Here is a 27,490-nt window from a genome sequence, read left to right on the forward strand (position 1 = left end):
CATTGAGAGCCCTCCACGTCTCAGCCCAGTCCCCCCTGGAAGAGTGTTATTGCGGCACATTTCGATCGTTTCTACTGACAGCATCAGCTTTTAACTTAAATAATTAAAAACAATATATATATATATATATATATATATTAAAGGATTACACCTTAGAGACGCATCTAAAAAAAATCATTTTCAGGCATTTGATTAGATATAAAAAAGGATTTAGTGCATAGTTTTAACATGGATGCATCCTATATTCATTTTCTCACAATTGCAAGACAATTTCATTGACATGTAATTGTGGGATATCTGTGTGGTTGCACAGAATACCTAAACCAGTTAAATCCAAAGCATCTTTTAAATAGCTTGAATAAAGACTATGCAGTATATCTGATTAGAAAATTCTGGGCTAAATAAAGAGATAATAATCAAGCCAGACTGCTATGTTGGGTACAGTACATCAGCATTTATTCCATGCAGTTGTTTGCTCTGATTTTATTCTCCCAGATACCCACTGCACTGTACACTGAATAATACAGGAAAATGAGAGGATTGGTTGATCGTGATGCTGTTCAACGAGAAAGGGGGCTGTAAATGAGAGTTACAAAGAAAAAATAAACAGAGGTTTGATAAATGGATGAGACCACATGATGATCACAGAGCCGCTTTACAGAAGTTCAAATAAAAATGACAGGATGGGAACTCTGCTGTCTGCATGAAACAAACCTTCAGGCCTAAAATCTTGTAACCTGCTGCCACACTGGACTAATTTGCTTTTGGCCGATTTCTTTAGATTACACCATTTCAGAAAATTGATAAATTACACACTGTTGCAGCGATGGTCTAATGGTCCCCTACAGGTGAACTGAGAAGAAATGACAGGTTTCCGCTGATATTATGATGATTTTGTTCTTCCATACAAATACTGTCTTCATCCATACCGATTCATTGTGCTTGCTTTAAATAATACTTTTCAGGAGAAATCAAAGGGCGAGACTTTTCTAAAGCTGCCTGAAATTAAAAAGAATATCTTAACAATCATCCTTAATAAATTAATCAGTAATCATGTAGGCCAGCTACAAAAATAATTAAAATAAAAATGAACTACAATCATACTTCACAGGATACATGCCAGAAGACAATGGTATTAACAGCTTGACAGGATTACCCTGTCATTACAACACACAAGGTTAAGTCACATACGTAAACGGAATGAAAAAAGAAACAGTTGAAGGAGGCTCGAGGAAAGGCAGCAGCTGTTTTCAGGATCTGGCCTAAGCCTTTCGGGAAAAAGGTGATTTCATCAGCAGTTCAGATTAACCTTTTGCAATCTGATTCTCACATCACCTGTTCTCCTGCAGCAATCAGTACTGATGTGATGGATTTTCTGCTCACTTTCCATCGGCTTTGTCATCAGTGCCAGAAGCTGTATGTTCCGCCAGAGTGGTGCAGACAGAGAAGGTTTACATTTACAGATGTTTATGTACAGGTATTAACTAACACTGAGATGAGGTTGTTCAAAAACCAAGAGCAACTTCACAGCTCTGTGGCCTTATCTCTGGCTTATATTCCTGATTTAGAAACTCAGCCCTCTGCTTATACTTGAGCTGAACTCTTGACATCATTATTCAAACCCCCCTGGATAATTTTCAACCGCAAACTCATGAAGGTAGATGAGAAACACTCTAACTTGGATTAAAGTTAAGCTCGTGCAGGTGCAGTATCCCTTTTCAAAAGACCACAAGTGGGGAAAAAAGGAAGGATTGCTGGGATTCTTTCTTCATCCTTGTACAGAATAAAAATCGCTGAATAAGGAAGTTCGGTTAAAATAAGGGATCGACGTTGCCATCTAGCGGCTGATGATATATTGCACCTGCTCTCAATTTGCAACACAAAACCTGAGCATCAATTTATGAAAAGGCGAGTACACAAAAATGGGACAATTAAAAAATAGCATCTAAAATAAGATGCTAAACCATTACTATTCTCCTCAGATATCCTTGTGTCTAACCAGTTAGACCAATCAGATCCTGAGTACAAAACGTTCACCCTGCTATACATGTTGTTTTATTCACTACAGAATAGACATTGAGAACTGTAGCACAAGGTAATACTAGCCCTGCTAGAAAATGGTATGCGGAAGAAGCTGCACCAGCTGACGTCAGGAAAAGGGATACTGCACATGGATTGCAAATAAAATCTCCTACATTTCTCTTACAGCGACTACGGGTTGAACGTCAAGGCTCTCTGCGAGACATTTTTTTTATATTCCTGCATCATCCACAATATGTGCCAGTCAGACGAAACTCCTACGTACGACAGTTGGTCGAATTCATTTCCTCACAGTCATTCAACAATCCTGAGATGAGACTTGAAACTGTGATGTCCAGGAGATGAAAAGTCTTTGGGTTCCCCCACACAGGCACTCAAACACACAACTCCCTCAACAGCTAGTCATGACATCTGATTGATGATGACAATGACTTAGTCTCTCGAGGAAGGATGCGCTGGGTCAAAGAATTTCTTGTTGGTTTGCTGCTTGCCACTTGGTGTCCACTACATGTAGTCTTTTGCCAGGTTTTGCGTTTAGAGCTGTGCACTGGCTTGCTGGGACAGTTCAGCTGGGACCCCGATGATTAGACACATGTGGTGGTTTCCTAAGAAGGGAGGAGTCTGGTCATGAGGCAGGTTGTTCATGCTGGTGTTCATATGGTTTCATGAGCTCCCTGGCCCCGACTCATCACAGTGGAGTCAGGATGGAAGGGGCGATGCAGAAGCTCTGCGCTGTAAACTCGTGATAAAGCGGGTTGGTCTTACATAAAAAGGGACCAATAAGATGCTGAGAGCAATTCCTTCAAAGCATCTTCACAAGACATTCTCGTTACTTCACCTTCATTCAATCTCAAACTCTTCTCAACAAACGGGTAGCTTGTGTTATAATCAGTTATTTATACGGCCCAGATAAGAGAAAATACACAATTTCTGATTTTGCCCCCCTTCAAAACTCAGACAAAAATAAACTATGCATGTTACACTATCTGCTGTACATTATCATTCAAAAGGGAATCCCTGCCATGAGTTGCTTGGATGCTGTGCTAACAATGAGGGAGGCTGAGTTCTATGAGTCTCAGGATGGAGGATGGAGTTTGGTTCTGGGAGAGATTGCTTTAGGCTCTGCTATAGGGAGCTTTGTTTACGATGTTGTTCTCTTATTGCTGTATTTCCTGCAGGACAGAGTGTAGCATGACAGCCTCCTAGCAAAAGAAGAACCAATTATCAAAGGGGAGACTTTCACCATGAGGAAGGAGCGCCCACTTTGTTGTTCCTAATGGTGGCATCTGAGCACTCTGCCTCTGAAGAATCACAATCTGAATCCCCAAACTGTAGTGGATTCTGAAAGAAATATAAAAATCAGTGCAGATGTAGTGGAACAGAAACAACCTCATACTATTGTTAGCAGGATATTAAGCATACTAGATACCTTAACACAACACTCAGCAATTTCTACATTACTGCTTCCAGCAACGCATTGTGAAAACCCTAAAACAGCCCCCCTACAGTTGGTGTAGTCATGCAGTCATGTGACACTCGTGTAGCTCAACACTACTGACCTCATAGCTGTGTTCATCAGAGCACAGTTTTCCCAGGGAGATTTGGGTTTTCACCCGGCGGACGGCGCACTCTTTGTCCGAAAGCCCGTCTGACTGTGTGGAGATGTCTATGGGGATATCTGGTGTATGCGACAGCAGCTCATCCAGGTGCTCCTCCTGACTGGCGCTCAGTCCTTCAAGGGGCCCGCTGTGGGAGTGGTCGCTAGTGTTCCCTTCCTCTCCGTCAGACACCGACAGGTTCTCTGAGCTGAAGGTGGAGCAAGACTGGAAGCTGCTCATACAGCGGTGAGGCCTATGAAGGAAAAGAAGGTAAAAAAACAGATGTTTTAATATAAAAGGGTGTAGCGAACAACAGTGTAACAGTGATGCCATATGTATCACATGAGTCAAAGAATATTTTACCTCTGTCTCCTTGGAAATTCTACTTCGCTATCAACTTCTCCCTCTTCCTCTTCAGAAGACTCATCTCCACCCTGTAAGAGAAGAAGTTAAGTCTACTTCATGACGGGGACCATTACACCTGCGGCTCAGAGATGACAGTCTACCATCTGTGCTCACCTTCCTGAGAGGTCTGAGAGTGCGGGGCAGTGGTGTGGGCAAAGGGAGGGTCTGCTGATGTGCTTCTTGTTCCTCAGATTCAGGCCTCTTGGTAGCCTCCCCGCCTGAAGCAGGATCGTCGTTAGTTGATCCTAAACGCAGGGTGCCGTCCTCCGTGGGGAGCTGTGAGTTGTAGGGCAAATCTGCACGTTCAAAGGCGGGAGAAGTCTCCTGACATTTTAGGCAACCCGGGAAGGGGTGGGTCTGGCAGCAGGGGCACAAAGAAGCAGATCCTGGGACGGGATTGGAGCTGGCTGATGAAGTCTGCTGTCGGGTATCTGCACTCACAGCAGTGGAAATGAGGTCAGGACCAGAACCGGAAACGCGGCCCTGCATGTGGTCCGTCTGAGGGCTACGCAGGGCTGCGGCAGGACCAAAGTAGCGCAGATTGTTGGCACAGTTGACAACAGCCTCTTCACGGCCCTTCAAAGGGAGGAAGGGCCCCTGCGTCGGTAGATGGTGGTGATGATCCTTTAGGGACTGGGTGCCTTCCAGTGCCCCGGCAACAGGCTTCAGTACACCAGCAAACTCGCTGTGACTTCCTTTGCTATTGGCTCGGCGGTGGCGAGGCTTACTCCTGTACCGGGCTTTTCCAGGAGGTGTGGACACCTTTGGGCTTGCTGTGAGCAGTGAGGGGGAGGGAAGAGGGTCAATGCTGGGGATCCCATCAGAACGGAGCAAGTCAGGTCTGTGAAAAATTAATCATTGACAGATTTGAAGGGTTTTTTGTCATGAACATTTTTCCATCAACATTTCCATATTTTAAAATGGTAATTTCGATTAGGAATATTTACTTTCCCATAAAGAAGAAAATTGGTAACTGAATAAAATTGGTAATGTAATCTTTTGTCATACCTTTTAGCCGTGGGCATCCCAGGTTTATGTGGCAGACTTCCTTTCTTTTTAATGAGCTTCTCTACCGCATTGGACCTGACAATAGGTCTGACTAGGTGCCGCTTGTAGGTTCCCGGATATTTTTTCTCCACTGCCTGTTCTCTCCTGCAAATATAGTTAATTACTTCAGTTACAAAATGATGAACACCATTCACAGATTGAGAGGTTTAAATAACCACTCCTTATTCTGGAATGATATGATGTTCAAGGAGCCCAAAAAAAAAGAAAACCAGACACAAAAATCTACAGAACTAAATCAGTGATTTTCTTCTTTCATCTCTTATCACAGATGGTTTGAAAGTGGAAGAAAGTAAAACAGCTAATTACAACTGCACTTATTGACATACTTCATGAGTTCCTTTTCCCGGACCTCCAGCTGCAGCATTATGGCACTGAGCTCCATGTAGAGGTTGTTTGCTCGTTCCAGTTTCCTCTCATAGTGCTCCCGGATGTCCAGAGCGTGTCTATAAAAAAATGTGACAAACAACAATATTTGTTAATTTGTTAGGGAGATAGGGATTCCACGTCAACAACAAAATGCATGTTTGCTACTGGTCTTCATGCACACCTGAGTTCATCACGCCTGCGTCGGATCAGCTCCTCGTCCAGCCTGTGAATACAGGTGCCCTCACTTTTGATCTTCTCAAAATGTTTCTTCACTTCCTCCCTCCATTCTGACTGTAATGGCCGATAGAGAAACACTGGTTTGGGCTTCATTTTTATCAAGGTCTCAATCGCTATGGTAACTGTCAGTGTAATTCGGTAATTTATTTAAGATAATTAGCAGTTACAGCTGACCTGACACTTGAAGTACGTCTCCTGAGGAGCCCCTAGAACATCGGCAGAGGCGATGTCAAGGTGCAGGAGGATCTGACGAAATGAAGGCCTGTTTCTGGGCTTTGCTTGCCTGGAATCAGCAAAGATGGAACTGCTTACCCTGACTCAGTTATGAGCAGTATTCACACAGATGCATTGCACAGCGGTGATATCCCTAAGTCTGTAATAAAAGATCACCATGTTTGTTTCATGAGGATTTTGAAGCCATCTGGGCAGGTGGAGGGGACAGGAAGATGAAGACTGTTGCTGCCGACACCCCAGATGATGGCAGAGGAGTCAACATCTTTGTAGGGAATCTCTCCAGTCAGAAGTTCCCATAACACCACTCCAAACGACCTGGAAAGAAGCAAATAAAATCATATGTAACATAATTCATCCGTCTAAATATTAGTCTTTTTTTTTTTAAATGGTGCTGTCCTTATACCCACCAGATGTCAACTTTTTCAGACACTGGCTCATTTCTTATGACCTCCGGGGCCATCCAGGCCACTGTGCCGGCGAATGACATCTTAGTACTTTTGTCACTGAGCTCTTTGGACGTTCCAAAGTCAGAGATTTTCACAGTGTCGTTGTGAGTGACCAAAACACTACAACAGAGAAAAAGACACTGTAAGTCACTTTGGACAAAAGCATCTGCTAAATAATTGAAATTGAAATTTAAAGAGAAGATGTATTAGCTTGTTATTACTATCAGAATATTGATGTGGACAAATGTACAATAGCAACATAAACAAACCTGCACAGTAATGCTAAAGTTCCTTGAGTAAAAGATGTCAAATTTGAGCCCTTCGAGCCCAAAACTTAGACCTCAGTTTTCTTTCCATTCCATTGGTTTTAAAATATTAAAGTGCATTTTGAACGATTTCAATCAAAGTCTAAAAGGCCAAACTGTAAAAGAAGCACTTATCTGCATCTAAACCAGACTAATAAAGCTGACCTGTCTAGTACATTCAGACTGTTACTATTCTGCTGACTAATATAGTGTTTGGCACTGCTGCACGGAGCTATTGATAAGAAAAATGGTGCAAAAAGGCTGCAACATCAAGGCAACTTTTTCAGTTCTTAGAATTACCACTGTGCTCAAAACAAAACCAGATACGATGCATGAGTGGACAATGGTCAACGTTTCTGGAACTCACTTAGGAGATTTGAGATCTCTGTGGATGATTTTGTGCAAGTGCAGGTAGTTCATGCCGCTGGCAATGCCTGAAGCCCAGTCTACCAGCATCCTGGGGGTCACTTTCCTTCCTGCTCTTAACACCTCGTAGAGCTGGCCCTGAGCACAATACTCCATAATGATGCAGTAACAAGGTGCTTGAGTGCATACACCCCTTAATTGGACAAAAAACAATATATTTATTGGTTAGAACAAACCCAAATTACAATTGTCCATCAGATCACATGTGTATTTAAACATACAACATCAGTGGGTGTCAACTTACTTGAAGCTAATAATATTTGGATGCTTGAGTTTTCGAAGGTGTTTAATCTCTGTCTCCTTCTGCTCACGCACTTTCTTGATGGCCACCTCCTCCGAGCGAAACTTGCCCAAGAAGACGGCTCCTTGTGCGCCGCTGCCAAGCCACTGCAACTCGGAAATCTCCTCAAATGGAACCTCCCACATGTCTAGAAACACAGTTATGGTTTCTGGTCAAAAAACTAAATTAGTGTGTATTTTGGTTTACAAAAAAGCAGATTTCTGATTTTGATTTACAATTGTCACATTATTTTAAGGTGTAAATTATATTTTTTTCAGTCACACTATTGTTTATATTGAAATAAATGCTTGAAATATTAGAAAATTCTAATAATTAAAATCCTCACAACCAGGGTTTGTAGTCTGGTCTGAATTCCACCTTCTGTTCAACTAATGTCTTGACATAGCTGACAATCACAAAGCTCAGCCCAGTTCTGTCTGACCTTGACTCATGTTTTGCTTCCATTCAAAACCAGACTACACAAGTAGACACTGGGAAGATAATTATTTAAACAGTCAGGTAGAAAAAAAGGACAAATAACTAACCTTGCTGTTGAAGCTTGTATTCAGTTGAGTACGTTTTCCCTATAATGTTCAGAACAGGGCGAAGGCAGCCAAACAGCCCCTCTAAGAATCCACCTGATCCAGGCCCCGCTCTATGAAAGTGCAGCTTGATATCTTCAGGTTGGTGGTGGTGACCTTGTTTCCCCTCCTCGCTGTGGTCCATGGAACAGTCACCTTCTCCCATTTGCTCCTCCAACCCACTTCCACATCCGCCATGCTCACAGGACGCTGGTGATACGGCTTCATCCTGATCCTGTTCCTGCAGCTGAAGAACACTATTTTCAAAGTGTTGACCCTCGCTCCTTGTTGAGTCCACACTCAATGCTGTGTTTAGAGGACTAATCCCCCCCAGCATCGATTCCTCATCCTGGCCTGGTGTCTGTAGAGGAACGGGCAGATGCGTCGGAGGAGCCAGGTCAGTGATGATCTGAGGAGGTAAATTGGAGGGGACCTGAGGTGGTTGAGGATGGGAGTTGGGAGAGTTTGATTTCTTTATGGCATCCCCGACAACTGAGAGTTTCAGCTCCTCTTTTAGCTTGCCCACCAGAAGACTGGGACAGGAAGTCCAGGAGAGCACCTCGGGGGAGCTACCCATGATGTCGTGCATGGGCTTCCCAGAGAAGAATAGTTGGAGAGGTCCTAGCACACGGGTCTGTCTAAATGCTGAAATTCACCTGCAGAATGGGGACAGAGAAGCAGAAGGGGAGGAGTTAGATCTTTTTTTCTTTTTTCATTTTTTTAAAAAAAAAAAGCTTAATGGTCTGATGTCTCTACTGTGGCACAAACATGACTATAAACGTTCTGACAGCACCCTGTGATTCAACAAAGATAAATGCAAGCTGCTCATTTCCTCTCTCAGATCCGGGATGGAAAGTAAGATGACAATAATAGTGCAGTGGAGACACTGCAGGGAGGTGGAGGTCAGATAGGTACATGACAGACAGAGGTGATAACACTAACTATACAATTCTAGAAAAATTCTTGTAACCATTTAAAATCAACCGCCTCCAGGGTAAGACAAACACACATAACCGAGGCTTTACTATATCCTCTGTAAAGCTCAGAGTATAGAGGGGATTAAAAGTCTCGCTGCACATTAGGATTTCTGAAACATCTGGCCCACACAAACTATACTTCCTGCTTGATCAGCAGAGCAGCAACAACCATCAAAGGCCCAGGGTCAGGTGTACAACAAATATGGTAGTTGATTAGTTCAGAGTCTCAGTTTAGTTAGAGCCAAGAATGCGGTTCTTTTCTGCCCTCAACCAAGTCTGCCAAGGTCAGATGTGTGGGTATACAATTGAAAAACAGAGTAAAACCAATAGCACATACAAGGTCAGACATCTTCAAATGTTACTGATGCCGGTAAAATTTAATATTTAACCTACACTGCCAAGTGTTTTTAGACAAACACAGCAATTGCCAGACTGCTATGTGAAGGACATGCGATTATTACACCCCCTCCGCCCCCCAAACCGACGCCCTTAGACATCCAATTAGGTTTGAGGACACAAGGCAAAAACAGACAGATACAACGAATCTACACAAGTGGGAACAGAAGGTCAAAGTCCAGGCTGAAGAAACACACCTTATTTATGACAGCCTGTGTGAGAGAAAACTGGCAGAAATGTACAGAACTACTGGGCATGGACCAAAGTACATTAAAGCCATGATTCACTAAATAATTTAGACTTAGAGGACCCGTCGTGGCATTGCTTATAGTCACATGGCTGTAATCTGTTGGTCCACGCAGATGATGCTCACATGTGTGTGCAGACACATGTATTGTATCTGTCTGTACCACTGGGGGGGTAACCTGATCGCTGAGAGAGTGTAGTGACTGCCTGGAGATCATCAATAATGCAGGCATGTCTCTAAGCAGGTTGCTGAGAGTGCAGGGGAAGGAGAGAACGCTCTCTCAGGTATCCAATAAATCCATCTCTCCCATATTCAAGACAATCGAGCTGTCCGAGAAGAGGCCTGTGCTGTAATTCCACCCTCATAGAGGATTCTAAGAGCTTGGCTCCTGACGTGAGCAGCACAGTGTGGCTGTGGTTGGCTGTGAAGAAAGGCAAGAGACAATATCCTACATCCTACACCCTTATAAAGCAGCTCACACAACACGACTTCCTAATTAATGACTACTGAGAAATCATTCTAAGATTTTTAATCAGTTTCACTCATCAGTTCTTCTGATCTTTACTATCATTTAACCCAGTTCTGAATTGATGCATTCAGTGTATAGCTGATCTAGAACTTGTGACAAACATATCGTTCCCCTTTAATCTTTAGTGGAAGATCTCTATGGTTACAGTATCCCATAAATAATGTCTGGGCCTCATGAGGCTAAGGTCAGGGATTTATTTACCTTCACTTATTTACACCACATTCTAAAAGCAGGGGAGGAAAAGCAGTGCACAGTAATTGCAACTTTTATCTTTAATATGTTATTACTTGTCTACATTTAGCAGACACAACCACAGCCACAGAAAAGGAAAGTGTGCAAAACTGAACTACAAAATGGAAGCAAGGGTGGGAGAAAGAGGGAGAAGTGATCAGAAGCTGATCCTTTAATCCCTCTACAAGCCTCCAGAAATACAAACACAGACCTTATTCACCCATCCCCTATATAGACCCATCACACACTTACTTTCATTAGTTCCTCTCAAAAGTGACCTGAGGTTAATTTTCACTAGCACTGGATTAAAATAAACAAAGGCATTTTTAATGAGTCCTGTTTTGTGAGAGGGTACATACATCGTTCATCTGGTGGTGCTGTGGATCAGATTCAGAGTGTACAGATAGTCTGCACATGAGCATGTCCACACACACACACACACACACACACACACACACACACACACACACACACACACACACACACACACACACACACACACACACACACACACACACACACACACACACACACACACACACACACACACACACACAGGAAATGCTTGGCAGGATACAATGATAATCCCAGAACTCACAGCAAGCCACTGGGGACGGAAGTTATCCCCGGCCACTCAGTAAATGCTACCGAGAGTGTTTAGATTGAGTTTCAACATATTCGAACCTCGCAGAGGCAGCTGGAGTCACACGAGCCAATTCTCGCACAGACACATGAAGCTGCTCATTGCCTTCATGCTCACACTTGGCCCACAGCAGCAACAGCAGTGGCATCTGCGTCTCCATCACTCAGTGCCTCATTAAGGGAAGCCCCGCTGGGCCTCATGGAGGGAACCTCCCTTTAGGTGGCAGCTGTGTCACCAACAAAGAACCAATTTAGCCTCGCTCCCACCTCGTCATTCACACGTTACCATGTCGACACAGCATCCATGCTGACCTTCTGCTAACAGTCACCCTTCCTCTCATCCAAGATGCAGATCTGTAAAGGCCAAAAGAGTCTGAAGGTTTTCCTTTTCATCCAATGCCTAGCAAGTGGTTAAACTGTATTTCAGGCATTCAGAAAAGCTATGACTGGTCAACATCATGGTATACAGTCCTTTATTATTAATAATTCCATAAAAACTCAGATTTTGAATACTGCAATTTTCTTTATATCATAATTGTTGTCCTTTTCTCATTCTAAAGGCTCCCTCTCTTTAAAATGTAATTATTTCCTGAAATTTTATTTTCCCTCACATCAACTAAGCCTCATGCACAATGTTGATGATTATTTTTAAAGACTTGTGCAGAGTACAAACAGTTAACACCACAACGTTCTTACAGTATCTATGGATGAGCAGTATTGTATATATTAGAATTGACTAAAATATTTCATATTCTTGTCTTGTTCTAGAATGTAAAATATCACACAAAACCTTACTTTAAGTCTGTAGTAGTCTAATATAGAATAAAGCTAAAGAAAGGAAAGGATAAAAACAAATACCTGCTCCACACCACCCTGAAATCTTGTGAAACAAACTGAGCAAAAAATTACACAAATACACGTAAACAGCTAAAAGATCCCCATGTTCTCGACTACACATGTGACTGAAAGCAGGTCATAGTTGAACAGCTGAATTCTGGTATCTGTATCCGTTCCAAAGTCAATGCAGACTATGGACTTTCGCTGCAGGTGTTTATCATGTGAGCAAACAGGATTATGAAAGAGAAGGCTATAATAAAAAAAAAGCTCTGCTTATGGATTTCTTTTAGGCCACCAAAACAATATGCATATAAAAAAAGAGATATTAGAAATAAAATGTTGTCAACAGAGCTGCAGAAGTCCTTATTTGATTGTCAGGAATTGGGCCGATGTCTAAATCAGCTTTCCCCCACGAGCGTGGCCATGAGTCCTGCCAGAGGGGATTGGACAGCCTGCTGGAGGTGGGTGAAAGTAATAATCTGTTAGTGCCAGAGCAGCAGCACAGCAATAAATAAATAAATTCTGGGCACAGCCTTCGGGCATCTGTTGTCACATTGCTAACATTCCCGTTTAATCCGTCCTCCTTTATATTCTGATTCCCTTTGGTGAGTCACCTGGACTGATTTAAATAACTTGTGGTCCTGTGAGGGGAAATCAGGCCAACGGCCAGAAATCACTGTCCCGTGTACTTGCTTGCCTGCTGTCTGTTCGTCTTTGGCTGGTTTGAATGGGTGCTGGTCCAGTGTGTGACCTGCTCAGTCATAGTCAAAGTGCCAGGAGAGATCATCTGGAAAAAGCCAGGCCGCATTTCTCTCTAAGATTCTTGCACCAACCCAGTGAGGCTACATAAGTCAGGGCTAAAAACAAAAACATACAAATACCTCAAATAACCTCAGTGTGCTCCATTGACGCCTCACGCACGTCCCAATTCCAGTTTCATTCTGTCTGCCTCACGAAGAATCTGCAGCCAGCACTGCAACTAGAGCACGGAGCCTCCTAAAATCTGCAACTATCACGCAAGTTGTGCTCTCAAAAGCTCCAATGTTAGTCTTTTCACTCAACGGTTAATAATAAAGCTTCAAAAAACCTTTTTCAATGTCCCCTGGATACTATGGGAATAGATGATGAATACGAACAGACAGGAAGGGACAGCCGAGCCAAGGACAAGTGGAAGAAAATAATAGGTCTGAGAAAAGCGGAGGAAGAAAAGCAGATTAAAATAACAAGAAGAGGATATGGAGGGTGGGGGGGTGAGGAAGAATACTGTGCAGATAGAAAAGAACAGGATTGTGAAATTTAAAGGAAGATGCCCAGAAATGGGGGGAAATCTGCTGTTCCACTCTTTAGCTTGAGGCACGATGCTGTACTGACCATGAGAGAGACAACAAAGGACACAAGAGGACCCAGCTCCATGTGAAGCGGGCCTATCTGGCCTGCCAGGAGACAGCACCCACACACAGTTGCTACCACAACAATCGCCCTTGTGCTCTTTTATTAAAGACGGCCTGCTTGCTGCACCAATAACGACTGTGGATGGAAAAAGACACAAACACCACAACTGTCAACCAGGGGGAGAGAGGCTGGCTGTGACTGACACCATTCTGATTGTTGCAATATGAAAATCCCCAGAGTTAAAACACATACGTTTAAAGTGGATACATGGGCGGCGCCCTAAAGAAACCCACTATAAAGTCAAGGAAATAATTAGACTTTAGTACTTCTATTAGCTGCCAAGGTCATAATTCCTTTGATTAGTCTTAAACTAATGCACTTTTCACCACAACTAACCATATAAGTTTAAAATCCCAACTCACCATAATAAAAAGGCAAAAAATAAAACCTATGATTAGTAAACCATTATTTTAAACCCTGTGAAGGATGGATGGATGGATGGATGGATGGATGGATGGATGGATGGATGGATGGAGCTCCTCCTCCTCCTTTCCTCTAAAACCCAGCTGCTGGCTACTCATCCAGTGCAGTTACATAAACATGCTTAGTAGCAGAGGACAGAGGCAGGGGCGTGCACATGCACGCGCGCACACACGCACACGCACACACACACACACACGCACACAGAAATGTTATCAAAGCAATTACCAAATAAAATAAAACAATAAATGTGATTGGTGAATAGTGTGAAGAATTGAGGTTGTGTGCAGGTCGACATCTCTTTGACCTGACTTATGAAGCACTGTCCCGCTACATCTGGAGGCGGAGTCCAGAATCTAGCCTGTCTACACCTCTACCTGCATATTCACCAGTCTGTCAGAGGGCACAGAGAGGCACTGCATCACAAAGCAGCAGCGTCTCGGCTGAGCCCAAAATAGCTCCTGCACGCACTGACGCATGACCGCTCAACATACTCCTGCAGCATCGCTGAAGAACACTGGCAGCTGATGCACATCCAGTGTAAACCTGCTGGAAGACACACACATGCACACACACATGCAGTTAAATAACCCCCAGAAAACAGACATATCATCACACCATCTACTGAGATTCGTGGTACAGCTCAGCACATTACTCACAGTGGTCGGAGCTCAGATTCATGGTTCTATCACTGTTCTGAGGCTGGCAGTGTTTAAGAATAAACACAAAGAAGGCTTCATTTTGCAGTCCAGACAAGGGAAAAAAGCCAGGAAAAGAGGGGGAAAAGGAATGGCGAAGCTGGAAAATGTCAGGCATTCCTGTATGTCCCACGGCACCTGAGCTGTGAGTGCATGGCTCACAGCGTCACCGGGACGCTTAAGATCTGCTCACGTCACACTTTTCATGAATGGAGCTGTCTGACGAAGGGACGACGCAGCTCAAAGGGGGAGGAAGAGGAGGGGGGTGAGGATGCATAGGGGGTGGAGCCTCCTGCGCTGACTCAGAGGAGGAGCAAAAAGAGATAAAGAGGAGGGGGGATTTCAAAGGAGAAGCAGCCAGGAACAGCAGGTTAGGCTGCTGTGGCGTCTCTGTAAGTAGGACAGACCGTTTATGCACTAGAGAAAATCCCTTTGTGCCAAATCAGTTCTCTCCATACTGGTCATAGCAACATCCCCCACATCTGTCCATAATCAATTATTTAAGGTGAACGTGACTTTTGAGAAAACTGTGCATTCCCTGTTACCAGATAATTCTCTCCTTGTGTCAAAAACATTCAAGTATTGAATAACTAACCAGAGAAAAGCTGATTCTCGGAAGTGAAGCTGGAATTTTTTTCCCCAGTTATGTGAAAAGGCTGAAGCTTGTTTTTAGTATTGTCGCAGATAAACTGTGGGTCCTCGAATTTTCACAGAAAATTAACGAGTTAACCTTTGAATCAGGCACAGACTCCCCCCAAAAGAATAGCAATGATCGGTTATCCTGAATTTTACATTGAAGTATTCAGGTGTGATGGTCAGTTGCTCAAACAGACAGGAACCATCTGCTATGTAGCAAATACTGACCTGTCAGATGCAGTCTGATCATCACATAGATTAATCTGGGTTCAGGTCTGGTTCACCTTTCATCTGTCCTATACATAAAACATGCAAACAGAGTCAGGATCAATGTCCACATACAGATGAGAGCAAGCTAGACGAATAAAGCACTTCTGTCCACATTTTCATGCTTGAGCCACCACATAATTAAACAGTTGCAAGAGAAGGGGAATATGGGGGGGTGTTTTTGTCACCACAATATACTGCATGTGTGGCTAAGAGAGTTAGTAGCAGAGATCAACTGTGTCCGGGGGGGATGGATTGGGAAGGAGGGCCTGCGGGTGAAAGCAGAGGCCTGGATAACAGATGCTCCACCCTCTTGTTCCAAGGCTAAACCTCTGAAAAAGATGATTATGGGGGTGGTGGAAGTATGTGATAATGGATGGAGAGTGGGGGGTTGGGATATCGGAGGAGCTTTGTCCAATTTTCATCCTGCAGCTACACCCCAGCAGGCAGAATGTGCCAGTGGAGGAGGAGGCCTGGTGTCCCAGGGAGAGGCTGAGGCGGAACACGTCCAAACACAGCCTCTAAATGGTGTGAAATAACAGTCAAATGAGTCACGGTGCAGATGGCCGAGGATTCGGGCTCTAATGGGACTGACATTAAGGGATTGGTGACTGAGTTGTTGTTGCACTTCTTTGTGAGGCAAAGTCCAGAATTTATACAATATAAGCCACTTAATAGAAATGTGAGCTGAGCCTGTTATTCTTTGCATTGGCACGACACACAAACATGGACAATGTTTAGAGATAGACTTCCACTCCCTAATGTAACCAATGTGAAAAATAAAGACAGACAGTCTCCGGTTTCAATTACTTTACAGCTGTTTGCTTAGCTAGAATATCTAACTGTGCTCTGAATATAAAATTCCAAAGGTCATCAGATTATAGCCCCGTGCAAACAACAGCCACAGCACACAATTAAAACAAGTCCTCTCCACAGGCTAACAGCGTTAAATATGCAAAATCATTTTGAAGCCACTAAAGTAGAATTCAATGTAAAAACTAGGTAATGAGAAACCCTGGACCCCCGTTCAACCAATATAAAACCCACAACCTCTTAATATGTAAGCAGTGTGTATGAATAGAACCAAAGATTTTAAATAACCAGTATAACTGCTTACAATTAAAATATATTTAATTTAATAAAAGATACAGCGACGCAAATGTTACAGTCTGTTGGTTTCTTACTTGAGATGTTACCAAAAAATGTGTTATTTTAATTCATCACACACACCCCAATTTTTTTTTTTTTAAATAAATTCAACCTTTGTTCTGAACAGCTGATCGCTGGAACACAGATGTGGTGCTCGGTAAAGCCTGACCTCTGTAAGCCGTAAACCACACTGGATCAGCTGTGTCACACACACTCATTACTATTTCAGCAGCAGCAGAGCAACAGTATTGACAGCTCCTGTGTCCTCCACATTAATAAGAGAAAAAGCTTTAACACAGTCCTGACTGGTTTACCATCACAATCTGCCATCACAGTCGGTATCCAGGTGAACACCGGGCCAAAACCGCCCGTGCAGCCCTTTAAAGCTGTAATGCAGTACACATGAGGAACCCTGGAATGGTACAAGATAGCATCCCATAATCAATGTGCTCAAGCTGGCAAGGCTGAGCAAAGCAACGGCCCTGTCGGATAAAGCTCTGTCCGCCATTGGGCCAGGGTCTATTGTTGCCACAGCTTTGTTTCTGGAGACAAAAGAAGCCAAATCTTTTGGACTATTTCAAAATTGAGTGTCTTTTAAACGCTTTTATAGATAAAAATACCTGGAGAATAGACACTTCCATTTAAAGGTAATGAATATACATTTTGAGCGGCCATTTATGAGGTTATTTCAATGATATTCCTCTAATTTAGTGTTTCCCACCATCTATAGAAGCCAAGAAGATATAACAAAATGTGTTTTTAGCATTTCTATTCATGCTCCTGTGGGATGGTATCCCATAAAGATGTTTGCCCTTAAAAACCCTGAATCACTTTACTTCAAAATGTATCTCGAGAGAATATGTGATTATTCAAAATGCCTCTAAAAAAGGTCAGCTGTTTTGAATGCTCTATGTGACTGTTATCATCCCCGCACCAAATGATCCTACGCAATATTCTGTTTCAAGCTGTACTCTCAAACATCCACCCGACAGTGCCAGCTAGTTAATATACACCATACTGGTGAGGTGCAGTAAAAGGGTTAAACGGAGGAAGTCATGTGGGTTAGGAAAACACCGAAACTGGTCTTGAGTGTGTTTACTTAACGCGCTAGGAAAAACCAGTTTGTCTGTGATGGACAAATGAAATATCCAGTTGGTGGTACAAAGACAGGGTTAGATGAAAGTCCTGCACACAGCGACGGCTGATTCTGAGAGGCAGATAATGCTTCTGAGATTACTATGCTGAGCCCACCAACAATCCACAGGCTGACCAATCCGATCTGAGCGGTAATTACATAACAATGGCTGTTCAACCCTCCCCGCGGACGCTTCCTGCACCACAACAATCCATCCACCCTGGTTTGCTCTTCTTTGTGAGTAGCAAGCATGAGCAACATGTGAAGCAGCCCCAACCAGCCAGCCAGCTTTATGCGCCTGGTATCCCTGGGCGTGATTTATGAGCTGTAACAGAAGCAGAGACCTGCAGACAGTCTTGCATAACACACATCTTTCTGCCTTTTTAATTAGAGATGATATGAGATATGATATGAAAAGTTGGACGTGAACACGGAAGCACATGTAGACTTCAGGGAAAATTTAACCCTATTACCTATAAACTACTATGACACTTATATCTGCCAGTTCAGTATATTTAAACCATTAAATGAATTCCCTGTATAGTGCATCTGCTGTAAATAATGCTGTGTCTACATACAAGTTATTTTCCTTTTGTGATGTTCTTCCTGTCCCAGTATCCTAAAAAAAACGGAAAGTTTCCGTTCGTCTGCTGAAGCCACATGAAACAGAAAATCCTCTGCCTGAAGATACTGGTAAAATGAGGAGGAGGGTGTTCAGCTGGATTAGGAGGACGACTGTGGGGGTTGTAAGTAACTACTTCTCTAATGAACACACCGTTTTTTTAATGTGAAGAATGTATGTCACAGAAAATTGACATGCAGGCCCGAATCTTGCTCACCATAATACAGAATTCATTGATATATATATATATATATAAAATAGTGAGTATTTATTAGCTACAGCCTGAGGGAACTTTATAGAGTTTAGCACAGCAATGTTGGGTCAGCCTGTGTAATTAAATAATGCATTTACTTAAAGCATATAACAGATGCCAATGCTGCCAATGCTGCCAATGCTGCCAATCCATAACTGAACTTGCAGTTCAACGTATCCTGTTCTGTACATTAACCCTGTATAAAATGCTACATAATTCTCCCAACCATCTATTTTTAGGCACAGTCCTACTACAAAACATGCTGAAACACTTGTCTCTTAGATAAACTGCCTGAGGTACATTTCTGATCATGTGACGCATCCTTCACACACAAGCGCTGAAAATTATGTGTTAGATATGCATCGCTTGTACAAATATGCCGTTGTTTATGTAAATTCTGTGTTCTGTGATTGCAGTGCTTATACATAGGTCATGAATAGCGTGTGCACGCACACACACACAACTGCACAATTGTGCATGTGCTGCTCCACTCGTGTGTGTTAATATGCTCCCCATGAGGTGCTGCAGGCTGTGGTAATTATAGAAACCCAGCTAGTACACGCAAGAGAGGAGTACATTTAAAGCCATGTGCAATCATATAAATATTCAGAGTGAATTTAAATATAATACAAGTCCTAATATAAGAAATACTTTATCTAAAAAAGACCCAGCACAGCATCTGTAAATGTCAGCTATAAACCTTCTACTGGGCAGGAATGTCCAGGACAGCTGAACCGGCAGAGGAATTCTTAAATATTCTTAAGTAAGACAGTGAGAATTGTTACTTTCAGATGAAGATGAGTACCGGTAATCATTATTGACATTTCTTGGACTGATGAAGATGTGAACCAGGCCAGGCTGGCCCTCAGTGAGTCCAACTGGCCCTGTATCTAAGCCTGGGACGGTGTGGACGCAGACACTGTGGGGCTCAGACTGTCATTACAGAAATGTCAGCTGGACTGAAAGATACAAGCAGAGGGCCTGAGGGAGGAGCAGAAGACAGGGAGAGAGGAGAGAAGGGGCCAACATTTGTTGGTGTGCTTTTTCCACTCAACTGCCCTTCGATGCAATGTCAGCCCGTCTTATCCCTGCAGATGTCCTTCATTAGTCTAAACAGCATCATTCTGAGAGAAATCAGCTATTTTAGAACAACGTTGCTCCCTTGAGAATATATTAACTGTTACTAGCAAAGTTACACAAAAACAAGGATAAGTGAATGAAAGTTAACCCTCAAGGTTGTCTTCGGTTAGCATAAGCTTAGAAACTGCTCAATTAAACATTCACTTAATGAAATCCCAAGAGGTATGACACACACAGCGATGGGCTTATCCATCCACACAGAAAAAGGATAAAGCAGTAAGTGGAGCCATGACTACAAAAAGAGACCAAAAGCAAACAGGTTGAGTCTCTGCAGCTGCGGATTAAAAAGATCAGACCAGCTGTAAAGCCAGAATACTGCTGTGGCTACACATGTCAATTACATAAATGCAACTTCCTGTTCCTGCGCCAGGATCAGGACTGCCCCCCCCCCCCCCCCCCCCCCCCCCCCACATGTGATTCCCTTTAGAGCCCCTGCATGTTCAGTACGAAACGTGAAGGCTCAAACTTGCAGGTACACCTGACATGTGAAGCTGGTATGTAATAAAACTGGTAAACAGAGCCCATGGATTAGGTTTGGTATTGAGATCACTCGTGTTTTCTGTCAACGTGATGTTAGTTATCACATCACAAAGGGCAAAACAGCGTAAGTGTAATGCGTGGAGCCGTCCTGAAAATCTACCACTCAGCACAATGACGGCGGGGCGCGTGACGCTGTTGCCACGACAGCACATGGCACCTGCCGTTCACGCTCCAGGTTATCTGCCGCTAACCGGGTGCCCGATGTGAGAGACAGCAGTGGATCGCAGCTGAGCCGTGACACTGTTGTGGCGTGTTCACATCTCATGAGTGAGAAGGGAATGACTGCGTCTGATTTCTGTCATATCAGAGCTGCAGCCAGGTTCACCGAGAGCAGCAGCAGGCTCTCGTCACACTGACGTAGGTTTATAGGAGGAAGGTCCTGTTTTGGATAAAATAGCTCCATGTTGTCTTGATGACATGTAGGTCTGGTCTCCTGCAGGAAATACAACCTGTCAGATAATGTGACCTTCAGTATCTAGCGTTCAATCGTGCCAGTTCTGACATGATCGTTTGTTTCAGCTCAGCTGGACGAATCTGAACAGATTTAAAGTTTCGCTCTTTTTGTTCGGAATCATGGAAAATCCTCCCTAAACCCAACAGATTAAGTCTGTGTTTATGGCTTGGAAGAGCTTTATCTGCGTGTCCTCATGTAATGTATGGTAGTGCTGATCCAATTTCATTCTATCACGTTTATTCCAGTAATTACCAAACAATTAGTCTTCTTGTTTATTTGACGACTGCTTGCATGTCTTGAGGCTGAAAAAGTTAATTTATAATACATTACAATACAAATGACCAAAACCTTAAAACTGCGTTAGATTTTCAACTTTGCCTGCACTTGGACTTTATCCTATGTATTTTAGCCACGTCCTCAAACGCACTGCTGTACATCCAAATGATACTCAAAAGCAAACATTTCTCCACCACATCTATAATTTATCCTCCTCCCCGCGACACCAGCCTGTAATTTATTCCGTCCCTTTGTGATGACAAGCATTTTTCTCTTTTTATACAGTTCACAGGCAAGATTGTCAACTTGTTTACATCATGAAAAAGAAAACTCAATTTTGCAATACTCGTATGCGCGACTTTTTCTCCCCCCATAACAATTGTTAATTACTACTGAGTTTTTATTAACTGTAATGACATTTCGTGGCTATTTCTGTAAAACGATGGTTTAAAGCAGCTGCGAATCTATACGTGAACAATATATATATACTTAACAGTCCGCCGTCGTGTTAATCCATGTAGGCAGCAGCTATCCACTGACAGCTACACTGATATTTAGCATCGTCCTGAGAACAAACTAAATCTGTTGTCGCTTAATTGTACCCATATTTAGTTTTGATACTGTTATTACTCTATGTCTTTCGATGTGAGTTAGAAAAATAGAGGATATTACCGGTTATCTCGGCTGAGTCCCTCTACGATCCGACGATCCTCTCTCACATTTATTTATGATCCGAACCAATGGTGCAGACTCGCAAGCTCGCGAGCGTCCGACGTCACTTCCGGCCTCTTACACCTGTAACCCCAGCGCACTTGTCGCCAAAGATCGTCTATATTGTTAAGACGAATCCACCGAAGGCACTAAAAAAGGCTGTTTCTTTCATTTACACCTATCGATTTTTTTTTAGTGGAAATAATGTTTGAAATGCTATACTGTATACTGAAAAAAACAAAAAATGTCAACCATCATTGAAAGAAAGTAAGAAAAATATTAACTTAATCACGGGATTGGTGACGTTTCCACAAAATTATATTTAGAAAACTAAACTAGACTGTGGTTTAGCCAAATCCGGGCTAAATAGAGTCAACAGTGACGATTTGCTCTTCTGACATTTAAAACATTTGGTCTAAATATGCAGTTAAACATGCAGTTTTGTTCTGCAAGCTGGCGCAGTGCTTTTATTTACTTGAATGTGCTGTCTGCGATTAGAACTAAACAAAGATATAGGTATACAAGATTTTTTTAAATAAAAAAAAATGCAGCTGCTCATCCACTGTCACATTTATTTTGTTTGAATAAATTTAAAATAGCTTTCTTTTCAAATGACTTTTAACTAATTGTAGACTAGGATTTTTATCAAAAAAACTTTTAAAAACTATTTACAAAGAAAATATTAAATACCTAAATGGACAATTAAAAGAACAGGAAGTAACAATGAGGTGCTTAAACAATGTGTGTGTGTGTGTGTGTGTGTGTGTGTGTGTGTGTGTGTGTGTGTGTGTGTGTGTGTTCACTCATTTTTGGCAGAGGTGACAAAAGAAAACAAACAAAAATGCGTTTTTAATGGTTGTTTATAGTCAAAATTAAACTTGACTTGGAATAATCAGCTTTTTGAACTACCAGCATCCAAGAGCAATGTTTCTCTCTGTAGGGCAATGGTCAGATATTCCTCGAAGAAATGAACCAAACTGATCAAAAATATCAGAAATATTTAATGTCTTGATGCACAAATCGGCTATACAATAACAATCAAAGGTCCACTAAAAGTTTGGTAACATTCAATTATTTTCTTCTGGGTTGCTTAAAGTGGTGTGGAGGACATTTTCAGGATTGAATATGACAGCCTGAATGAAAACAATTTTATTTATATAGTGTAACTGATCAGTAATGATTAAATAAACATGACTTAGTGGAGAAAACTGAGCTCTGTGTTGTCCCCAAAACGGTGTGAGAGTGGGCGTTCTTAGTATTTCACCCTTCTCTGATGTTGTGTTTAAAAATAGCTTTGTTGTGTTTTCTACAGACACGCATTCATGAGCGGCAGATGTTTCATGTTAAAGAAAATAAACAAATAAAATTGTTTTCCGCACACTCCACCAGATTCTTGTTCTACACCTCCCCAGCTACCTCTGTGTGGATTTTCATAATTTCAAATTGAAATCACCCATTCTTCAACACGAGGCCAAATGGGCAGATTTTAAAAATCCATTTTAAAAAACAAATGAAAATGTTTTCTGCAACTTCCACCAGATTTTTCTTTTACGTCTCCCCAGCTACAAGGATTTTCAAGGTGTTTACTGTGCCATTTTAGAATAGTCTGATAATAAACTTCAATCATTCTCTATATCTTTGCTTGGTCCATACCAATTTTCCAAATATAAAGGAACTCTTAGACTTATTAGTAGCAGTTGTTATTTATTTTGGCTGTATCACATATACCACTTATTTACCACTTGAAGCTACTTTTGCTGAAGGTATTAACAAGAAGCTTAGTTCTTAAGAGAAATAAAGTTTGCTCATGATGGTTAAACGTGGTGCACAGCTAAAGATCACATTTCATCCTATGGTGAATGATATGTATGTTATCATATGATGTGCATTCCAAATTTTATAGATAATCTGCTGATCACCCAGATGTGATATAACGAGCGCATACCAGGGCCTGTCGTGATGTAATGCTTAAATAACACCGCATTTTAACAAAAAAGATGACCAAATTAGAACCAGGACTCAAAGCTTTCGGGGGTTTATTTCACTATACAGTATAATAACCTGCTCACTCTGTGTCATTACTAAATTACATCATACCTGTGGAAGGTGATCCAACAATATTTGGTGATCCACTCGTTAAAGAATTCATAATTTGGCATCTGGCATGTTGGCGATCACCTCCTCTACGGTCTTCTGGGGGTGACAGGATCTGAGTAGGGCTTTGTTGAGGTTGACAGGGTTGATGCACAGTCTGATGCTGCCGTCTCTTTTTTGGCGGCCACCATGGCTGAAATTCACTCAGTGGTTTCCTGGCTTGCTTTGATGACGCCCATTTTAGTCATTCTGTGCAGCTCCGCCAAAATTTTATCTCTCGTGGCCAGTGGCAGTCGTCTCAGAGCACATATGGCGGGGGTCAACAAGGCGAATGTGGAACACCGCGGGCAGGCTGCCAAAAGTGCTGTCGTTGAACCGTTCTTTGTATTCCAGCAGTTTTAGTGTCTCCTGCTGGGTGAGGGCATGCACGTCTGGATCAAAAGTCACCTAATCCAATCCAATACTGTCTCTGAGACCCAGCAGCATTTTGACATTCCTGTCAACAACTTGGAATTGCAACAAACCACAAGGAAAGTTCACGCCCGCTGCACCTGCACTGAATAATGTCACTACCATAGGAAATGGGATTTGCTTTCTTGTTAAGATTGATTTAAGCAGTAGGGTCCGTGTGCTGTAGCAGTGTCCTGGATATTATGTTGCATTTGGCCCCAATGTTAATCTTCACACTTAGCATTCTGCCAATGTTGCATGCAGATAGTTTCACAAAGCTTTCATCTCGCTCACACACATCGTGTGGTTAGTCTGTGTCTTCACTGTAAAATATTTCTTTGCTCTCGCAGTGAATCACATTAGTCTGCTCTTGTGTTGGCTGCATGTCAAGCTGTGTATCTGCCCTTATGTGCAGTAGAGGGTAGGAGCTGTGGTGGTCTGACAGTGGTTGATGGTCTTCCTGATCTACTGCATGCTGAGAAGTGGTTGACTTTCCCACAGATGCTGCGGTGCTTGTTGAAAGCTGGGCACTTCTCCGGTGCATGAGGGCCACTGCAGTTTCTGCATGGGTTGACTTGCACGGCGCACAAAACTGCTTACTTCTTTAATTTTCTGTTTCCCTTGCCCGATTGTTCATGTGACATACAGATCTTAATGGCTGAATCTAACATCAGCTTCTTCTCTTTTAAGAGCTGTGTGCGGACAGCGTCACTGTGGATGCGACAGACCAGATGGTCTCTAATCAGCTCCTCGTGTAGTCCATAATTCCGTTACTGGAAGGTATAGTTGGTCAAACTTCTGTATAAGGGAGTCAAGGTCCTTGTGATCTTCATCCCTCTTGAATTCAAATGTATTGATTTTACCCAGTGCCAGCACGGTTGAGAAATGCATAAGCCTTCACCTTTTTGGTTGCAGTTGATAGCCCGGTGTTGCTATAGACTTGCCATTCCAGCTTTAACTTCTCCCAATTGTGAGCGATATCCTCATTAAAAATGAGCGGGTCGACCCGGCAGAGTCCTTCTGCCATTCTGAAATCATGTAGGGGTGCATGATACAATGAACAGTCTCATTTTAGAGCACGTTAGTCTTTTTATTGTAACTTCGGCTAGTTGTACACAACACGTGGCTGATGTAGTAGCGTTACCATACCCCGCCTTCCCAGCACGCCTGGTGTCATTACTTTGTAACCATAACTGTGGCAACTGTGAACACAGTCTACAGTGACATAGTCCTTCACCAAATCACAACTGGCTGATAAAAGGTATATGCTTTTGACGTGTACTCCACACGTTACATTTAATTCCATTCACAATTTAGTCCGCTGTAGCTTACAGTAAGCATGGAGCTCCACACACATAAATCTAAATTAGGACACAGTCAAAATCTGTTGCTTGCTCTTGTTCATTTAATCACCCAACTTAAAACACCTGCTGTTATTATGGCTCTCAATTGAAGAACAACGACTGGATGCCCTCTAGTGGCCAGTATGAGCCTCGACATTGAACATAAATGATGGCTCCATGCAGACTACAACCCCACAAGGGTTCTGCATTCAAGCGCAGGCCGATTGTGTTTGCTGAACGCTTCATATTCTACAAAAGACAGCAGCAACAAGAGGACACAGTCTCAATGACTATGGTAACTTGAACTACTTTAATGCAAGTGATGATGACCAAAATTTCCAGGCTTAAGCCCTGAGCCTGGTTTTGTGAAATATCCCTCTGATGTATTTCAGGTTACAGGTGGGCCATTGCAACTGCCAACACTCCCTCCCTAATTTACTCACTCATTCACTCACTTCTTCAAGAGAATGTGACGGGACTGTGAGGATCATTATTACCGTCATTTAGAAGTTAATGAAAAAGTTATTTCACGAAGAGTACGATGCATTTTCAGACAACAATATTGTAGACTGCACCAAGAAGGTTTGTGTTCTTTAAAAAATAATGGGCAAAAAGAACAATGTAGACTAGTTGCACGAAATGTTGGAGCGCTCCAGTCATGACAAACACACCACTGGTATTAAAACAAACTTAATTAGTCCCTCGTGCAAACGGGGCTTTGGAAATGGTTGAATTTATGCATATGTGTGTTTGTGTTCCAGCTGCACCCACTCACCTGTCTGGCCTCCTCAAACACCAGCGTCAGCAGCCAGATGCAAAGCAGGATCTCCAACCTTGAGGGCGTTACTGTACTTGGACGTCCACCACTCTTATAAATTCCTATTAAGACTTGAGGCCAAAATGCTTTAAAGATCTGACAAAACTCAAATAAAAATTACAAACTCAGTGGCTCTTACTTTGTCTCTTGCATTGTGTATTGAAGACAGTCACCAATTTCCCATTCATAACTTCATTTCCCGGGGACAGTGAACACCGGACTCACTGCAGAAAGTGGGCTGCACCCCCGATATCCAGGGGTCCTACAAGGGGGCACCACAAACACCCAATTCCCCAGTGGACCACAGACTCATGAATGGAAACCCAACAGATTAATATCAAATAAAGGTATACAATGAAAACAAATTACAATTTAGGTAATATAAGGATAAATGAAATAACATTGTAAAAGATTATGGGAGATTAATGTTAAATAATGGAGAGCAGTAACAATGGAAGGCAAGTGGAATCATTAACCCTGTTACATAGACAAGTGGGGAAAAGACCATGCAGACCAGAACTCTCCAAACAGGGTTGGCAACTGAAAGCTCACCACACCAGATCTTTGTGAGAAGAGCCTTAAAGACAGAGGTTTTATTGGACAGCTGTTTTTAAGATTAAGATTTGTGTCATTTGTGCATGTTTTGCATCCTGCTCCAAACTGAGATGCTGTGTGAAAAGCCCCTGAGGTTTTTTAGTGTGAGAACTGTTGCACCCAAGCCCGACCACAATCAGTACGTGCATACGCAAGACTTAAACAAACTTTGCTGGACTGGATTTTGGAGTTTCATCAGAATTCATTCTGTGGCCGATTTACAGGCAACAGAGAAATTCGATAACTGACAGGAAGATGTCCTCCACTTCAAAACTACATGGTGACAAGCATCTTTCAGTGGGATAATATGGCCCAATTTCAGGCTGACATATGAGAACACATAATAAACAACTGGAGTCAGGCGTCAGACTGGCATTTTGAATGAAAGAAAGATGGTGAATGGTCCAGCTTTATTCATTTTTATACTTTTACTTATTGTGCTCTCTAGCCTGGTTGCTCACGCCATCTTTCCTGGCCCCTTTATTCCAGGGTCATAAGCTGCTCCAGAGATTGTGAAGCATGCACACGTGTGTCATCCAGTTTAACTCAGAAGAAGGCGCATACATGCCAGGATACAGATATCAGTCAGACTGT

At 42.5% G+C, this 27,490-nt stretch overlaps 1 protein-coding gene and 1 long non-coding RNA gene across 7 annotated transcripts; one reads left to right on the forward strand and one right to left on the reverse strand.

Annotated features, from left to right (window-relative positions):
• Nucleotides 1–434: 434 nt before the first annotated feature.
• map3k13 (mitogen-activated protein kinase kinase kinase 13) lies at nucleotides 435–21,672 on the reverse strand. Of its 6 annotated transcripts, XM_029839087.1 has the most exons (16): nucleotides 21,560–21,632; nucleotides 15,280–15,347; nucleotides 7,951–8,642; nucleotides 7,370–7,553; nucleotides 7,067–7,258; nucleotides 6,356–6,514; nucleotides 6,105–6,263; nucleotides 5,889–5,997; nucleotides 5,659–5,768; nucleotides 5,438–5,554; nucleotides 5,052–5,195; nucleotides 4,158–4,884; nucleotides 4,002–4,072; nucleotides 3,600–3,891; nucleotides 3,284–3,381; nucleotides 435–2,645 (listed from the first exon to the last, which is right to left on the reverse strand). In XM_029839087.1, exons 3-16 carry the CDS (start codon nucleotides 8,573–8,575, stop codon nucleotides 2,606–2,608), a joined length of 3,027 nt encoding a protein of 1,008 aa, XP_029694947.1. In that variant the 5' UTR covers nucleotides 8,576–8,642; nucleotides 15,280–15,347; nucleotides 21,560–21,632; the 3' UTR covers nucleotides 435–2,605. The 6 variants fall into 6 exon arrangements, with proteins under 6 accessions (XP_029694947.1, XP_003962035.3, XP_029694954.1 ...); XM_003961986.3 differs by lacking the exon at nucleotides 15,280–15,347 and having other exon boundaries at nucleotides 21,560–21,672; XM_029839094.1 differs by lacking the exon at nucleotides 21,560–21,632 and having other exon boundaries at nucleotides 15,280–16,456.
• On the forward strand, nucleotides 17,658–26,440 carry LOC105417372 (uncharacterized). Its single transcript, XR_003889022.1, has 3 exons — nucleotides 17,658–17,839; nucleotides 18,218–18,348; nucleotides 26,247–26,440. It is a non-coding gene; the product is annotated as an uncharacterized lncRNA (long non-coding RNA).
• Nucleotides 26,441–27,490: the final 1,050 nt, after the last annotated feature.

Source organism: Takifugu rubripes, chromosome 1 (genome assembly GCF_901000725.2).
Source record: "Takifugu rubripes chromosome 1, fTakRub1.2, whole genome shotgun sequence".
NCBI classification, from domain to species: domain Eukaryota; kingdom Metazoa; phylum Chordata; class Actinopteri; order Tetraodontiformes; family Tetraodontidae; genus Takifugu; species Takifugu rubripes.

Bases quoted from the DNA above. Each gene is read 5' to 3' on its own strand.
- map3k13 (XM_003961986.3), bottom strand. From the start codon at position 8,575: ATGCACGACATCATGGGTAGCTCCCCCGAGGTGCTCTCCTGGACTTCC. The intron at 6,264-6,355 runs GTGGGTATAAGG...GCTTCTTTCCAG, and splicing joins TCTGAAAAAGTTGACATCTG to GTCGTTTGGAGTGGTGTTAT. The intron at 5,769-5,888 runs GTCAGCTGTAAC...CGGCCATTACAG, and splicing joins AGACGTACTTCAAGTGTCAG to TCAGAATGGAGGGAGGAAGT.